The sequence below is a fragment of the Triplophysa dalaica genome, chromosome 4, assembly GCF_015846415.1.
Source record: "Triplophysa dalaica isolate WHDGS20190420 chromosome 4, ASM1584641v1, whole genome shotgun sequence".
Classification (NCBI taxonomy): domain Eukaryota; kingdom Metazoa; phylum Chordata; class Actinopteri; order Cypriniformes; family Nemacheilidae; genus Triplophysa; species Triplophysa dalaica.
Genome location: NC_079545.1, coordinates 16,173,206 through 16,191,603, shown reverse-complemented (window position 1 = coordinate 16,191,603; position 18,398 = coordinate 16,173,206). Strand labels below are relative to the sequence as shown.

Below are 18,398 nucleotides of genomic sequence, written 5' to 3'. Positions count from 1 at the left end.
AGCATGAGTAATTCATAAATCAACAGCATATTAATGTTTGTGCTTTCCTAAAATATTGTCTTTAACAGTAAAGCATTAAATCTATAGCTATCTGTGAGCTAGAAAAGCATGTATCCATCAATGTTGTATGATCGCCCACTGACAGAACATAAACACGTGTGTGTGTGTATGCAGTGTACCCTCTAATCTAAAGTACTTATGAAGCCTGGATGGATGTTTCCTGCTATAGGCTTGTGATGGATAGTTTAGGCTCGCACTGAATTGGATATTTGCAGGGAATGGAATCTGTTGAACGATAAAAACGATTGAAAGCTGGAGCTCTTCTAGTCTAAACTTGTATGACACACACACACATGCACCAGACTTTTGAAGATCAGGCAAACAGATGTCGGAACACTGAGGCCAGCCATCCTAGTCCCTGTTTTCCTGGTGGGAAAGTTCCCGTTGTTTTGCCAGTGCAGGGAAAGCTAATATAGATCTAGTAATTCTGGATTACAATTTAAGGAAAGCTCAGCTGTTTGTTCCAGAAACCTGGAGGAGTTTCCCCATTTATCTTCATGACTTAGATTAATGATTTCTTCAGGACACATGGTCATCTACAATGGTGCTGTTGCCTGGCAACCGTGAACAACCTACATGTACAGTGAAACTACATCACTTCCATTATAATCAACTGTCCTGTCAATACTGGAAATAGTCATCTGTGATACTTGAATATTTTTTAATTGGACAGAAGAAATACAGTAGTTTAACTGAAATTTACACAGGCGTCCGAAATGGCCTACTTCCTTTCTATATGACAGGCGAGAATGAGTATTCTCACGAGTCACGAGTAGTATGTCCGAAACGTCAGTATGCACAAAACAGTATAGGTGAGAAATTCCCAGGTGGTCTCTCTATCGTGGATAAATTATGTTTTTACCGACCCCTAGGTACTGGTGGATGTTAATATGTCATAGGTCAAAGAGCATGAGAGGTCAGACGACAATAAACATGGCGGATCCAGTACGTCCGAAATCTATTAATACTACCCCCACACATACTATATAGAGCGTACTGTTTTAATGGCCGATAGGTATAGGTACTTTTAAACCAGTACATACTGTCATATTAAAAAAATAAAAAATTAACCATAGCAACTACAAATTTACTGTGGTTTTGTAGTAAAACTATGATTATACATATAATCAAAAAATCCCCTACACTTTGATTTTACTACAGTTTTAATATAGTAAAACTTCAGTTTCTTTAGGGAAGGATTATAGTATTTATCCCTTGATATATGTTTTTGAGGCAGTTTATGGTGTTTTATACAGGAACTTTAGGCCCTTTGGACATTACAATTTAATTCACTTCAGTTAGACTTAACACTTCTAAAAAATAAACGTCCCAAAAGAACACTTTAATCTGCTGCATTGTTGTACATTCACCACAAGTCTGAAATTATGCTCTGTGATTGATCATTTTCTGAAGTGAAACGGACATTTGTACGATTTTTGGAATAAACATTTGTCTCTTTCATTTGGCATGTTCGTCATTTAAAAAATTAAATAATTGTATAATGGTCTGTGATAAAAATTAAATCTAGACTAAAAATTATTTTGAAGACAAAAACACAAAAGAAGATATTTTGAGAAATTTCTTATGGTTTTGTGTTCATATAATTGAAGTCAAAGCTGTTGGGTTACCAACATTATTTGAAATATCTACTTTTGTATTCTGCGGAAGAAAGAAACTCATACAGGTTCAGAATTACATGAGAATGAACAAATGAGTTGCATTTGATCCCTGTAATGTTATTCTCAGCAAAGATACAGTAGTGAGATAAATTTACCCCATATTTAAAAAGACATATACTGTGAAATCAACCTACAGTTGTGACGAGTAAAAATGTAAATGTGCTGTTGTTGCGTGGTTGTTTTAGCCATGCGATATATATTCATAAAGCCAGATGAAGTAGTGAAATTAAAGCTCACTTTTAAAAGTTCCTACCCTGCTGTTTGAAGCCCACCGTAGGAAGAGATTCAATAGGTTCACACTAAATTTAACTGCAGTTCATCGAAAAAAGCGATCGCAGGCATGTATAGTACACAATGCACTCGCTGTTTATGATCTCATTAACCCATCGGTCAGTTTTATCTGACCCTTTAAGGTTGTTTGGTCAGAGGTCAGCCCTTAAATGTGTGTAAAAGAACGTAAAGTAAAAATAAAAGTGGACGGGTGGAAGGTGTTTTTCATTAACGTCTTGATTGGGAGCCAAGGGTCACAGGTTTAAGCTCTTGAACCGGATTGTTCCCATGTCACACCTGTAAACTGAAGCCTGTCCAGGGTGACAAAAGCTATTAGTATTGCCATGTAGAAAACACACAACTAAACACCAACCCTGCCACATCACGAACATGCTCAATACAGACCAGAACAATTTATTTTGTAGATGTTTTTATAGGAAAAAGCAAATGGTATTTTAATGGAGACCATTAGATTTTTTGTAATGGTGTCTATTTGGTTGCTATAGTTGTTTTTCAGCAGGGTGCATGCGTTGGTTTTGCATCACTTTATCTGTGGCTTTGTTTAATCTAATCAATTTTAAGGCACTATCATTGCTCATTCTTAAAGATTTTAACAAACCTGTAACTTTAAGTTTTGCATTTGTCATAACTCGTGCCATTATATTTGCTGTAGACATCAATGATAAAATGAAGTCCTGGCTGTGAGTTGTTGAGAGTGCATTTTCTTTTTAAGCGTTGCTTGCATTGTTGAAGGAATACATTGAACATTTTGTAATTTATTCAAACTTACTAGGCTGTTGAATTTTTTGTGAAACGCATCTCTCATGTACCGCGTCGACATGATGCATCAAAACTAGAAGTGTAATGGGATTCAGTGAAAAGTTTGGTGAACTGCGATTTTCCTGTCTGAGTGTATCATTAGCTGATTAATTTGTATTCTTCTCTACCAGTTGCCTGCGAGGTATGTCAGTTTCACCATAGGTGAAAAACCATCTACATCATGAAGAACTCAAAGAAAAATGTATTACAAGAAACCGAGGAGAAATATTACAGTTCGGCTGAACTTCTAGGTCAATGAAACTATTATTCCAAACATTAATTGATGCCAAAAAAAACAAGAAAGAAGAAAATGAAGAAAATCCATTGTCCAAAGAATATTGACGACTGAATTAATGGTTAGAAAAGAAAGTCATTAGACTTTGTTATGGATAGAGCATATAACCTATTCAAACCAACAAAATTTAAGACATCGAGTTACATGCTTCTACTCCATTAGGAAAACTTACTTGACAAATGAAATTGACTATCCTATCACATTTCACATTTTTTATTAAAAAAAATTAAAAACTTTAATTATTCATGCTAATACCATTAAAAACCTGCTACATTTTTCTTCTGCAGAATACAGAATACATTTTGAGAAATGTCTGGTTTTGTGTTCATACAATGGAAGTCAATGGAGTTCAGTGTTGTTTGGTTATCAACATTCTCCCAAATATCTTCTTTTGTGAGGAATGAAAGTCATACAGGTTTGAGATATGGAATGACATGAGGGTGAATAAATGACAAAAAAAATTCAAATGTGTTTTTCTCTTCTGCACACAGTGCATGTTGTTTCCACCTAAACTCCTGACGCATGATTGAGTTCCCAACCGATGGACTTTTGCGCTTAGATTCCTCTGTTTTTGGCAGCAGGAGAGACATAAAGTCCCTCCGGCTGTCTGGCTGGTGGTGGGTGATAACTGAGGTTTTTCCCTCCAGCATCACACACGCTCGCTCATCAGAGACGTGTTCAAGCCGCCCGGAGATCCAAAATGAGATTAAGATGAGTTTCCCACGCTGCGGAGGAGACCCAGACTCTGGCCTCCGTCCACAGTCCACAAATTACACAGCTCCCGTGTCCAGATATGAGCTCATCACAGCTGAATTCTGCTGACTAAGGATGTCCTTTAATATACTTCAAGTAAAAGACTATATTTTAGGAGTCCGAGTCACTGTGTCTTAGAATAGGATGGATCAATAATATTAAGCCCTCATTTTTTTACACTAAAATAAAATGATGCATATTCTCTTTCACTTTCCATTTGATTAATTTGTTCACTTGCTTTTGTATAGACTCACCAGGACCAGGGACCATAAGTGCAGAGAACCATGGCTTCACGTCTGACATTCAGATGGTTGGTCGTGGCCACCCTGATGTCGCTAAATTATGCCGGACTCATAAAGAAGGTGATCAGGCAACGACAGGATGCTCCGACCATTCCGGGCACACACAACGTGACCCTCCCGAATGCCCAGCCTGTGGTTTTCAACCATGTTTACAACATCAAGGTACCCGGTGCTTCTCTGTGTTCAGTGGACTTGGACTCACCAGGCGGTTCAGATCTTGAGCAAAGGGATGACCCGTCTAGCTCAGAGGTGAGTGAGCACACCACGGACGGGCAAAACCAGATCGTCTTCACCCATCGCATCAACATCCCCAAGCAGGCCTGTGGGTGTAAGGAGGGACTGCCTGACATGAAGGATCTTCTGAATCGACTCGAGATGCTGGAGGGTGAAGTGTCCACGCTAAGGGAACAATGCAGCGGAGAAACTACATGCTGCAGCGCACAGGTCACAGGTACGTGTCAGCTTTTCTGTTTGTTTTTAACAGTGGTGAACTTGTTCTTGTCATCTGTTCTGAAAAGGCAAGTAATGGATGTAATTGTGTCTTTAAGGTGCGATTGGTACAAAGCCGTACTGCAACGGTCGTGGAAACTACAGCACTGAGATCTGTGCTTGCATCTGTCAGCCAGGCTGGAAGGGTCCCAAATGTATGATTCCTGATTGTCCCGGAGACTGTAGCGACCGGGGCCGTTGTGTTAACGGAAGGTGCGAGTGCTTCGATGGCTTCTACGGTATGGACTGCAGCTGTCCTGTTGACTGCGGGTTGAACGGACTGTGCGTTAACGGGGTCTGCGTTTGCGTTGAGGGTATCTCAGGGGAGGACTGCTTAGAGTCGGCCTGCCCTGAAAACTGCCGGGGTCGGGGCAGTTGCATGGATGGCGAGTGCACGTGCAATGAGCCCTGGACTGGCTTTGATTGCTCTGAACTCATCTGCCCGAAAGACTGTTACGACCGTGGGCACTGCAACAACGGAACCTGTTACTGCGATGCAGGCTTCACCGGAGAGGACTGCGGGGCACGCGTTTGTCCCAGCGACTGCTCCGGACGAGGTTTCTGCATCGATGGGCGGTGCGTATGTGATGCGGGATACACGGCCGAGGACTGCTCTGTCTTGACCTGTCCAAATGACTGCAATGGCAGGGGACGTTGCGTCAATGGGATGTGTATTTGCAATGCAGGTTACCGCGGCGAGGATTGCAGTAAGATGTCGTGCCCGAGCAACTGCAACGGGAGGGGTCACTGCATCGACGGACGTTGTGAATGCGACGTCGGATTCCAGGGTCCTGACTGCTCGGAGTTCAGCTGCCCTAATGACTGCAACGACCGGGGTCGCTGCTTGAATGGTCAGTGCGTGTGCGAGGAGGGATTTGCTGGTGAGGATTGCAGCTTCAAAACCTGCCCGTCAGACTGTTATGGCCAAGGTCGGTGCGTGGATGGGAAGTGCCTCTGCTTTCCAGACTTTGCTGGAGAAGACTGCAGTCAAGCTAGCTGCCCGAGCAACTGCCTGAACCGTGGGCGCTGCGTCGCCGGACAGTGCGTCTGCGATGAAGGTTACACCGGGGAAGACTGCAGTCAAACGAAATGCCCCAACGACTGCCTTGGCCGTGGAAAGTGTGTGGAGGGCCGCTGTGTGTGTCCTGATGGTTTTGAGGGGCAGGACTGCTCGGTTTTAACCTGCCCTGGAAACTGTAATAATCACGGACGATGCGTCCATGGCAAATGCTTGTGCGATGAAGGTTTTGTTGGAGACGCCTGTGGAGAGAGAGGCTGTCCTAACAACTGTGGGGACGCAGGGCTGTGTGTGGATGGCCGCTGCATTTGTGATGAAGGCTACGTTGGAGAGGATTGCTCTGAAGGTGAGACTTACACAATTGTTACTAAGCATGTGATGAATTGACTAGTTTCTTTGCTTGACAAAATTAAGAAATAATTCCCATATCAATTATTCAGTCCTATGCTGTCGCAAATGTATACAACTTACTTTAGTCAAAACCTGATGATTTGAGTGAATGTCGTTGAATGAAAGCCGTTGTGAAAATGTTTCACGAGTAAAACAGTTAGACTTTTCCCTCACCACAGCAGTTCTTTGCACAACAGTCATGTCTTGACCGATACCAGATGTGTGTCTGTAAAATCCATTAACTTCATATATAGGATTGTAGTGGAGGAGGGCAAGGGGACTATGTTAAACAATTCAAGTCAAATGATCCCAAAATGTCCATTAATAAAGGTGTGATTGAACGGTTCCCAGTAACCACTGGAGATGTGGAGAGGTCCGTTGGTTTTCTCAAATAATGAACATGAATCTGTTTTCCAGTCTCACCACCGAAAGACTTGATTGTTGATGATGTCTCTCCGGATAAGATGAACCTCGGGTGGAAAAACGAGATGCTGGTGACGGATTATTTGATCACTTACACCCCGACATCACCGGGTGGCCTGCAGATGGACTTGCGTGTACCTGGAGATCACACCTCAGCCACCGTTTCCGAGCTGGAACCTGGTATTGAGTATCTGATCAATGTTTATGCTGTTCTCAACAACAAGAAGAGCGTTCCAGTCAGCGTCAGAGTGGCCACACGTACGTCCATGCACATATTCGTTATTCTAAAAAAAATTGCTATATTGTTTTCATTTGTTAAATGGTGTCGTGTTTATTGCATGTGATATTAATTTCATATATTACAATCATAATTGACTTTATGTGCAGTTTATATACATGGTCATTTGGATGGTTAGTAAATAGGCCTTTAAAAACTTAATTTGCTGGAATATTGCTTTTAATCCTTAATGTTATTTTGTAAATTATGTACTAGTAAAAACACTTGTAAGAACATGTACAGTATTTTATCATTTTTTTCGGTTTCATATTATTATTTTTCTTATTTCTATTCTGTCTTAATGCGTCTATTGTTAAAATGTGTTTTTTGCACAATGCAAAACAGAAATAATTTGGAATTGAATTCTCGACTAACAGGTCTACCGCAACCGGAAGGCCTAAAGTTTAAATCCGTCCAGGAAACATCTGTACTGGTTTCGTGGGACACGCTGAAGTTTCCGTTTGATGGCTGGGAGCTTATTTTTCGCAACACGGTTAGTGTCTCATTTCCTGTTTCAGAACAATCGTTAAAGGAATTTGAAACAAATTACATTCACAATATATGAAATTTGGAAATGTGTACTATTTGCTTTACTTTGCTTGAGGTTTGATATGATCTTAAACGCCTTTTGATCTAAAGCCAGATGCTTACAATAAATGTCAGAAATTAGTGTTATATACAAACAAATGAATTACCAACATATTCGTTTTTTTTGCAGAACTAAAATTGATTAAGAAATGTTATGGATGACACAGTTTAAAAAACATCACAGAATAAGACAAAGTGTTACTATGCTGACTACGTTTAATTTACATTTATTTTAGTCACAACATAATTTCCATTATAACATTGTTGTTGTTTTCATCTAATTTACTATTATTCTAAACTGTGAATAAAGAATAAGTAAGTGGTCGGAGCCAATAGTTAAGTGGTTTGTGCTCCAACATATGGTGCCGATGCGCCACAGGTGACCCAAGTTCGAATTTCGGCTCATGGTCCTTTTCCCGACCCCACCCCCTCTCTCTCATCCACTTCGCTTCCTGTCCTCTATAAAAATCCCTCTATCAAATAAAGGTAAAAACGCCATAAATCTTTAAAAAAAAAAAAGAATAAATTAGGGACTCAGAACTAACCAGGAGCATATATTCAGAGTTTTATTAGGAAAGTGCCATTGGGCGAATCACAGAAATGCTCTTAAACATACGTTTTAAATAACTGTCTGTAAAACTGCTAGTAAAAATTTAGCTGTTTACCAGCTGCTATAACATGATGATGTCAGTGACGTTCACACAGTCTGGAAACACTTCCTCCGGGTCAAGAGGTTTACCTCGGTAGAACGTTCTCACACCGGTCCAGACAGTCCCCCGTGCCATACGGCCATGTGGCATGTTTCAGAACTCACCCACTCAAACTTATTCAACTGTGTCATGTTCAACTGACCTGATCATCATTAGCCTTTTTCTCCATCTGACTCCTGCAGGAGGCATTCAGAGGAACCGTCTCCTTTAGGACTGAATCGCGTAACAGGTTGTGATGGTTCATGATATCATTTGTCTCCATGTATTATAGGTTTGAGTCCATATTTCCATATTTGGTCAAAGATAAACTATCAAAATCCATTCCAATTTTACAATTTATTATTGTGAATGTTAGTTATTTTACTTAGTTGTTTTTATAACAAAACAGGGCTTTATTGTCTCAACTGTATTTCACTGTTGAAGCCAATGCTACACAACGTTAAAACGGTCAACAGGGCTCGTAATACAGAGTTCAGCAAAGTTGTGAATGGTTTTTACAAGTGTGAAAATGGTAATTGTGGTAGTTGAACATGCTATTACCACCCCACACTACTGATGTATTGTAATTTTTTCCAGAACACATTTCAATTCTAAAATGTTAATGTTGAAAACTAATCTTTTTTATTATTTGTACAAATCGGTTATGTTTTTCAGAAACAAAGTATCTTTAGCATTTTATGTTTGAAGATGTTGATCGATTTTGATGTTATATTGGTGAAACAGTTTTTCCTCGGATAGCATTAGCTTGATTAAAACACATGCAGCTAGTTAATTTTTTGAATAACGTTGTTACAATTTTTGGGGCTCAAGGTCTTTGCACATACAGTACGAAATTTTTGAATGGGTTTTTTCATATTTGGCGCTCGTTTGTATGGTGTCTCTGGATTGTCAAAACGGCTCTCAAAATGCTTGCTATGGATGCGAAAAACCCAGAAAATCTACCCCAGTCCTTATCTTTTTTATGACGGTCGAAAATATCGGAGGCAGTGTGTAAATGTAATTGAAAGAACGTGAGGTCATATTTATATTTTAACGTGCAGAAACTTCGGATGCAAATTTCGGACTCAATGTGCAGTGGCTTCCAGTTTTACAAATGCATTTTGTAACATAAAAAACTTTACTTAAAAAGCAATAATTTGTCTCTCTTGTTTTTTCTAAAACAGAAAGAGGAAAATGGGAAGATTGTGCACACTCTTAAACCTTCACAGACCAGCTTTGAGCAGACGGGTCTGGGCCCAGGACAGGAGTATGAGGTGTCATTGGGCATCATAAAGAACAACAACACAGGACCTCAGACCAGCGCCAACGTAGTCACGAGTAATTGACCTTTCTTTAAAAGCAAGACTTGAATTTTTTTCCAATAAAGGGCTGATTTCCTTTACATTTACTTCACCAGACTGCTTCAGAAATACTTTTCATCCATGCTGTAATTTACGTTTATGTTTTTGCCAGATGTTTTTATCCGCAGTGACTTACAGTTCATTGAAGCTGAACACTTTATCATTATGTATGTGCCATGGTAATCAACCCCACAGCCTTTGCTCTGCTAATGCAATGCTCTACCAACTGAGCTACAGTAATTTACTTCAGAGGTCAAAGGTGAATCTAGTCCAGCAAAAAGGAATTTGGGGACCTGCTGTTTGGATCAACCGTCATGTACGGCCATCATTTGACCTTATAAAATATGGTGCCCAAGCAGGCCAAAACAGATGGGAATTATGTATGTCAGCTTCTTCACGCATGAAAACAAGCTTTAATGCTTCTTCTGGTTTTCAAAGACGCTTGACCTCTGACCCGCGTGGCATATTTACAGTTTTTACCGCCTATACAAATTCTCAGATTTCTAGATGCTAAGAGAGATCTAAAGAAGCTGTTACCCTGACTGTTGCGCTTAATGTATTTTGTGTGAAATTTACCTTGATTCATTACCTCAGCGTATTTAGTACAGAAAAAATGGTCATTTAGGGGTTTTCACCTAAACTAAAACATTCAAGTCCACGCCATATGAGAAGAAATTTTGAGCCAAACAGTTTTGGAATAAAAGTGTTTTTAGAATTGAAGGTGCTTAAAATAAGAAAATAACCATACGAAAAACACAGATATAAACACACTACAAACTACTTTTGTAGTTACTACACAATTTAGTATTTATCTCATCCGGAGCAAAAAAATTCAGATCAAGAATATGATTTGCTTTAAGGAAATCTTGTAGAGTAGTTATTATAGTTTTATTTTCAGTTTGATAAAAACAAAATTGTAGTTTTAGTTCAAATTTTTGCTGTTTTGTTATGTGATTTTATTATGTATTTATTTTTGATATTGCTGTATTAGTTACATTTATGAATACATTTTTTGGGGGGTTTTTATTTATATTTAGTTAATCATTTTGTTGCCTCAAACCAATTTTCAGTTTATTTCCTAGTGCAATATTTCTCTTTTTTTCAAGAAATATATCATTTGATTTCAATTAACAGAAAGTTTTACTGATCTATAATAGCCTTGAAGATTGATAAGTATTTCTGTATGTCATTAATCTAACGGAAATTGTGTCTGTTGTTGTAGGAATCTATTCTCCCAAGCAAGTCGATGTTGGAGATGTAACGGATCGTTCAGCAGTGATTTCCTGGTCCAAGCCTGTAGCAGAGGTGGATGGATTCAGGGTTTCATACGGGCCGAGCACAGACCCGTCAGCACGCCGTGACATCAGCCTGCCTGCCACAAGCACACAATACAATCTGGAAGACCTGAACCCAGACACGGAGTACACCGTTTCTCTCACTTCCACAAGGGCCGAGGAGGCCAGCGAACCTGTATCTACAAGCTTCATCACAGGTACGAATTTTCTACTGATGTTTGTAAAACACATGAAATGTAAAAGATTAATCTATAATTTAGCATGGGTCTGTATGTTCAGGTCTGGATGCTCCGAGAGATCACCAGGCTGTAGCTCAGACGGACAACAGCATCACAGTCGAATGGAAGAACAGCCGATCGTTTGTCGATGGCTATCGAATAAAGTTCGGACCCATCGCAGGAGGTTCTCACGGCGAGGAAATGATCCCCAGAGGAGCCGGAGACACAACGCGGACCACAATTACTGGTAAAATCAGACTGAAACATTACAAACGTATTACTGTGATATATTGAGAACTGTTACTCAATAAAATACAACAGAGATTAGGTATTTTTTGTATGCAAAACCCGGACGCGAGTTAGCATTTTAAAACAAGGTCAGTGGGAAAAAAAACTATATATTTTCATGTTTTATTCCATGACATAAAACACACCAGTTATTACCCGCTAGTGATTTTCAAAGCTTCATCGTGTCTTAAAAACACCTGCTGCATAAAAGTTGCTAAAAGCGCCTACATCCGTTAGCCGGGACATAAGAATCTCACAAATAATGAAACATAGGCACAAATCTCTAAAAAGGTAGATGGAGATTAATTTACGGAGGGAACACGTTTTTAATAAAGTTTGAAAAAGTTGTGTGAGGCTTGGTGGTTGTGACGTTGATACCGTAGTGTAGTTTATGGCATCATGTTACCTTTTTAACGTTACTTCATATATAGCAAATGTTGTGTTAGTTTGAAAAGATTATCTTGACACAAAACGTGTAAACATCATAAACCTCTTCCAAAAATCCCTAAGCTTCCGGTCGAGGGACTTTACATCATCCCTGCACCAGTCTGTAGTACAACCTTCTTATTTACGTTATAAGACACATTCAAAATATTTTTAAAAGAGATAAGTGACTTTTGACAGTTTATCTGAAAGTTTATCGGTCTGCACAGGTCTGAAGCCCGGCATCGAGTATGGCATTGGAGTCACAGCTGTGAAGAATGAAATGGAGAGCGAACCAGCGACCATTAATGCACTGACCGGTGAGATCATTTCTCTTCATCGTAGTAGAAAATACTTTTTATCTTCTGATCTTTTTTATTACTTATTGAGCTACAGCAACTCTAGTTCAGCCTCCATAAATCCGTTCTGTGATTCTGAACCGCTCGCACAGATCTCGATGCTCCTCGGGATCTGGAAGTGCGAGACTCCACAGAAACCACCCTGGAGCTGGCCTGGAAGAAACCCAGGGCCAAGATCTCCTCTTACAGGTTAGCGTTTGCGTCTCCCGACGGCCGTCATGAGGAGATCGGGCTGCCCGCGGCAGCCAACACTTACACCCTGAACAGTTTGAACCCCGGTGTGCGTTACACTATTACCCTGGTGGCGGAACGGGGCAGGAGGAGAAGTGCCCCGGCAACAGTGTCCGCATCCACAGGTGAGAAGTCCTTTATTCGCTTGAACTGAATGTGATTCCTTTATTCTGTTGTTTTCAGGAATGGAAATCAGACATATTATTTGTTGTTGGAAACTTCTCACTCCATACAAGGACAGTTTTATTTATCATATTGATGTGCAAGTTTGATCACAGGCAGTCCTGATGCTGAGATGTACACCTGACATCCTGCTGTCGGAGGCTCACCTGCTCTTGCGTGTGTTCATGTCTTTGTGTCTTTTTTTGTAGCATCTTTCACTTTTTATATAGCCGAAACGGACCCCGAACTCAATTCTGCCAATGACTCGGACGACAACGTCATTAGCTTTGTGTTTCTAGACACCTCTGAGAACCCGTTCTCGGGCAGCGGAGACGAGGATTCGCCTGACACTTTGATTGTGTCTAACGTGACATCCGATGGATTTGATCTTATGTGGGATTCAAATAAGCACGTTGGCTTTGAGAGTTACACTATAGAAGTTAAAGATTTCTCAGGGAAATGGAGCGAGTACGTTCATCTCCATAAGGAGGTGACGACCACTAGAATTCAAGGCCTCAGGGCGTCCACAGAGTATCAAGTAAGACTTTATGGAAAATCCAAAGACCAAAGGTCTTCACTACTAGACGCTGTTGCATTCACAGGTATAAACTTTCTTTTGGGTTGAATTCACAGCCTGATAAGAACGTGTCAATACAAATGAATGTACATGCATTTAGATTTCAGAATGATATTGTGCATGACTTTATGGCTCCCATACATAATATGGTTGAGCGTTGCATGATATATACATTAGGAAATACTGCATATCAGAGCTGGATGATATATTAAATCTTATAATTAACCACTGTAAATGTATATGTAAATATAAACGTTTTAGGTATATATGGCTAAATTTGGGTTCATATTTTAATATATGTGAATATGTTTCAATTAATTTAACAAACATAAAGCACAATAATGCATATTTCATAATTTAAATTTCTGTTATTAAATATATAATAAATATTTTAATATAGTTCAAAGTTATTTTACAAACATAAACTTACCATATTGAATATTACAATGGTTATTTTTTTTACTATTTTTTATATGGTTTAAATTGATTTTACAAAGTTTTTTACAGTTTTGTTTTTACATAAAGTGTTATCAAATTGGTTTTATTTTCCTACAGTTCAAAATATTTTTTAATAAAGCATTAAAATATTGCATATTGTAATATATAGTCTTCCAAAAATATTCAAAATAGTTTAGACTGATTTTACAAAGTTAATGCTTTATCATATCCCAAACCAAGCAGTATTTCTGATTTTTTTTTATTATGCAAGTAGTAAATAGAAAATTCTACTGTATATAGCACCACTAAAACATAACTTTTTAATATTCATAAGTCACAAGACCAGGAGCAACCATAAATCTTGTTTAATGGCACAATTTTAATGGTCAAAACATTCATTACTATAATCAAATATTCAGTGAATATCCAGTATATCATTCAGTCCTGATGTGTATGTGCTGCCTTTCACCTCCATTGAAGTTCTTGCAGTGGAGAAATCTCTAAATACTCACACCGGACATCATGAATACACCATATTGCTTGTGACTGGTTGCATTCAGAATGTTTTTCTTCATGCATGTGTATCCCGTCTAGATGAGTTCAGTGTGATGTTTCCCATGTACTTCTACTCAGGTGGGCTACATGGAAACTTCAGCAGTTAATGGCTTGTCAAAGCTATTAATGGCACACAGGGTCAGAAGAAATTCAGATCATGCATGTAAATGTCACTCATTCTTTCGCATGGAACGCATCTCAAGAGAAAAGTGACATCTAAACCGAAATTATGTCTCAAGCCTTTAAAAAAGCATCTTCAGCGGGTTACTTGAATATTTAGACTTTGGTATGGTAACCTCTTGTTTTTCGCAGGTAAACACCTTTTAATCTGTCTGTTAATCTTTGACTTTAAATCCATTGAATGTGGTTTTCTGCAGCACCAAACTCTACCTCTCCTGATGTTGTTGCTTTGACCGTCAAAAGTGTCCCAACAACACTGGCAACCCTTCAGCCAGTAGCTACTACCTCCAGTGTTTTGACACAAACCTCGAGTGACGAACTCGAGAGTTTGCGTCAAGTTACCTCTAGTGACTTGAAAGTCACCGATGTGAGCAGAAATACTTTGAAGTCTTGGTTGGTTCCTGAAAAAGTCATTGATGCCTTCACCATCGAGCTGAAGTCAATGTCAAATAAGTCTATACAGAATATTATCGAAGTGTCTGGAGAAGCCGGGGAGGTTCACATAGATGGTCTGACCCCTGATGTGAGATATGACATTACTTTGTATGGGATGGTGGAGGGCGATAAATCACAACCGGTCAGTGTTCAAGTAAATACAGGTACATCAGTCTATACGTCTAGAGTCGTCTATCTGTCGTAACAACATTGAACAATTATAGATGTCATACATTACAGATATTTTCTAATGAGTTTGGAAGTGATCTTGCAGGTGTTAGTGTTAAGTGCATTTTGAGAAAATAAAGAAACATTATACGGTGTTATTTATATATAATAAAAAATAACTTGATAAATACAAAATCATCTTTTCTGTAAGCAAATAATAAGTATATTAAAAATAATAATGCAAACATTGGCATTGCTATGACTCATGTAAAATAATTATTTAATTTAAAATAATGTAGTGTATAATTGTTTTTTCAATAATAATCAAACAGAATGGACAAATGACTTGTAAATAATATTATAATATGAAATAATTTATAAAATAATATTTAATAAAACAAAAAAAAACGTTTTGATGAACAATATACTTGTTTAGAATAATAAAATAAGTTAAAAAAATTACCTTTATATTTGCTAGACACTTTCTGCCACCAGAAAGTTTTTAAACACCCGCAGGATTGTCTTCTCTTGGGCTTGTGATTGTTGCATGACATTAAAAACATTTTTAGGGAACCCAATCTCTCTCCTCTCTCAAAAATCAAAAATAAGTCTTGTATTTGATGACCATTGTTTTTCTATATAACCTCATGTTTCTTACCCCATGTCTTAAATCATGTTTCATTTCATTTGTCTCAAAGGCTCTGATGTTTTCATCTCATTTCATTGTATTAACCTGATTCGTTCTAGCGACTAACATGTGTGATTTCTTTATCTGTCAGAGGACCAGATGGCCGACATAAGGAATCTGAGTGTATCCGATGTGTCTTGGGATAGCTTCAATGTGTCCTGGACCATTGATGAGGGCCTTGACTTTCAGAGTTTTGTGATTGAAGTGGCAAATTCAGCAGGTGGTCCAGAAAGACAGAACCTGTCGGTATCTGGTGATGCTCTTAGTTTGTGGATGTCTGGGCTCAGCCCCAACACGTCCTACGTTATTGCGTTATACGGCATGCGCGAGGGCTCAATTCTGGGTCCGCTCTACATGGAAGCGACCACAGGTACCCTTGCATACAGTTACGGGATGTGGAATCTATTATTCACTGTGTCTTGACCTCCTCTTCTCTCTTTCTGACTCTTTAAATCTGTTTGGGATCTGTGGTGTCAAGCAGGTGTGCATGGGACCATGAGAACTCTGAATGCACTTAACCACATTATTGAGTTGCCCGTAAAATTTTAACAAAGCTAATTGATCATCACCTCTTCTGTTCCAGCCACTGTGTGAGTCTTGTTTGACGTCATGCATTCATTCATTCGGTTCCATCAACCCAAAGCTTTGAGTTTGAGAGGCTGCAGTGATTGCAACATGAAAATTAAACTGTCATTTCACTTTCTTTACTGTCCACTCATCGCCTACCAGTGTGAGAAGTTTTTCTTTAGTCATGTGCAGTAAGATCAGGCATTAGGAAAGTAAATAATCAGTTGTCAATGATGGTTTCTTATTCAATCTTAATCTCCAAAAAATGTTTTTGTACGAAATGATACAGTATACAGCCTCACAGAACCAAATAGCAGTTACTAGAGATCTTGTAGCTCAAAAGCTCATTGGTTTGATTCCCTCGGAAAACATGTGGTGATAAAATCTTTACCTTGAATGCACACAAACATGCCTTGGAAAAAGCATTTTTTCAACTACATAAATGTAAATATAGCTGCTAGCATTCAGGGTTTGGGACACAGCAAAACATGGGGTTTGGACTGGCAGCTGCATGTCATAGGACGAGCGGAATCACAGAAGCGGCATGAAAACCTTCATGTGCACTAACACAATTTTTTTTCTTTCACCTGTTTTGACACTACAGTGAACAAACACAACAAAAAAGGTGTGTCTGACCTGATGTGGAGTTGCACAGACCGATCGGCGTGAGACGTAAAAGCGCATTTCGAATCGCTCTGAAGGTGCTTTGATGCAAGATGCTGATCAGTTTGTGGAGTTCCACATTAAGTCAAACACCTTTTATGATCAAATAAATATTATTTAAATAATTTAGTTTTTCAAGGTTTCCAAAATGTTTATTCTGCTTTTGTTCATGATATACTTTAAACCAAACAAATTCAGGTTTTTAAATGAAGTCGGTCTGTGCAGCGCCACATAAAGTACACGTTTTATGATCAATTCAATATTCTCTAAATTATTTTGTTTTTCAAAGTTTCCAAAATGTTGATCCTGCTTTTGTTCATCCTAAACTTTAAACTGGACAAATTCACGTTTTTAAATGATTCCTTAATTCCTTACAGACAGATGCAAAAGTTCCCCACAATTCGTCCACATGTCCCGAAATATCAAAAAATTACAAAACCTCACACACATTGTACAGTGCAGGCTGTTATTTCATGAAGTCTTTCCTCCTGTAGATGTTGCTCCAGCCATTGGCAGTCTGTTTGTGTCTAACATTACATCCCAGAGTTTCACTGTTTCATGGAACGACATGAAAGGAAATATTGAGAGTTTTATCCTGGAGATTATAGACTCCAGCTGGCGGAGGGAGCCCGTTGAATATAATCTTACGCATGGCACACGGTCGTATGAAATCACTGATCTCAGACCAGCCACTGATTATATTGCCTACCTCACTGGAATTGTGAAGGGACGGAGGACAAACTCCGTCAGCGTCGTCGCCTCCACAGGTAACAGGAATTCACTGTTTTCTTGCTGCTTCATTTCGTGACAAAGAGTATAGATCACCTTCATTTACTCGCCCGTATGTCATTCCAGCCCATATGTTATGTTGCATAACGTAAAAGCCATCCTACGGTTTCAGAAAACTTTTGCAAAAGTCACTTTAAAGGAATATTTCATCCAAATATGAAAATGGGCTAAATGCGCGCGATATTTCCATATTTCAAGGGAATAACCCCAGGCAGTTTCCGGTTGGGGAGACTTAAAGGAGGCTCGAATTAAAATCACAATTTTAACCCGAGCTTTTGTTATATACGAGGGAATCGTATTCATGAGAACATCATGTAAGTGCTGACACTGTGAATGCCCTGAGATTACATCTGTTATTGACACCAGGCCCAGCGAACGTAAGGTTCTGGAATGCACCTATCTATGACGACATTGATAGGTTGAACACCACCTCCACAGAAAAATATCAACGACTACTTCTCTAGCCCTGCTAGCGCATGACAGTACTGAAGTATCAATTGCGCGGAACCAGGTAGAGCGAGCAAGCAACATGCCATTAAACATATCTAAATATTGTGCCATCCCTGGTTGTGGAAGAATACAGTCGCTGCATAACCTTCCTTCAGATTCCGATATTAGAAATGCGTGGTTAAAGTTTATTTATAAAGTTCCAGCTCATGTGGGAAAAACATGGAGCGTTTGTTCCTTTGAATTTGGGAGGATTCCTACGTCAGCATCATTATCCGATGGAAATGGTGCAGAATCTTATGTGAGTAAAAAAATTTTGTACGATGCATCACTATGCTTTGTTAGAGATCGCGTGATTTGCCCTGAGCACTGTTCACTCGAGATTAGTACTACATGTGGACTTCTAGTCATTTTTATTAATTGCAGAGGTTGTCTGTGATCTTAAGCTTGTGCGAAACGGATCTCTGTGATTTGGTGGGCTCATATATTTTTTCAAGGTTTT

The 18,398-nt window shown here is 39.1% G+C and overlaps 1 protein-coding gene across 2 annotated transcripts in view; it reads left to right on the top strand.

The window, feature by feature from the left end:
- tnca (tenascin Ca) overlaps positions 1 to 18,398 on the top strand; it is a 73,415-nt gene that overhangs the window by 40,457 nt on the left and 14,560 nt on the right. The window contains exons 9-21 of one of the 2 annotated variants that reach the window (XM_056745345.1): positions 4,125 to 4,629; positions 4,727 to 6,031; positions 6,493 to 6,756; positions 7,153 to 7,268; positions 9,237 to 9,390; positions 10,636 to 10,905; positions 10,988 to 11,173; positions 11,868 to 11,957; positions 12,089 to 12,352; positions 12,599 to 12,991; positions 14,337 to 14,738; positions 15,522 to 15,800; positions 17,155 to 17,427. In XM_056745345.1, coding sequence (XP_056601323.1) covers positions 4,161 to 4,629; positions 4,727 to 6,031; positions 6,493 to 6,756; positions 7,153 to 7,268; positions 9,237 to 9,390; positions 10,636 to 10,905; positions 10,988 to 11,173; positions 11,868 to 11,957; positions 12,089 to 12,352; positions 12,599 to 12,991; positions 14,337 to 14,738; positions 15,522 to 15,800; positions 17,155 to 17,427 — 4,465 coding nt within the window. In that variant the 5' untranslated portion in view covers positions 4,125 to 4,160. The remainder of the gene's footprint in view (positions 1 to 4,124; positions 4,630 to 4,726; positions 6,032 to 6,492; positions 6,757 to 7,152; positions 7,269 to 9,236; positions 9,391 to 10,635; positions 10,906 to 10,987; positions 11,174 to 11,867; positions 11,958 to 12,088; positions 12,353 to 12,598; positions 12,992 to 14,336; positions 14,739 to 15,521; positions 15,801 to 17,154; positions 17,428 to 18,398) is intronic. The other variant, XM_056745346.1, reaches the window with a different exon arrangement.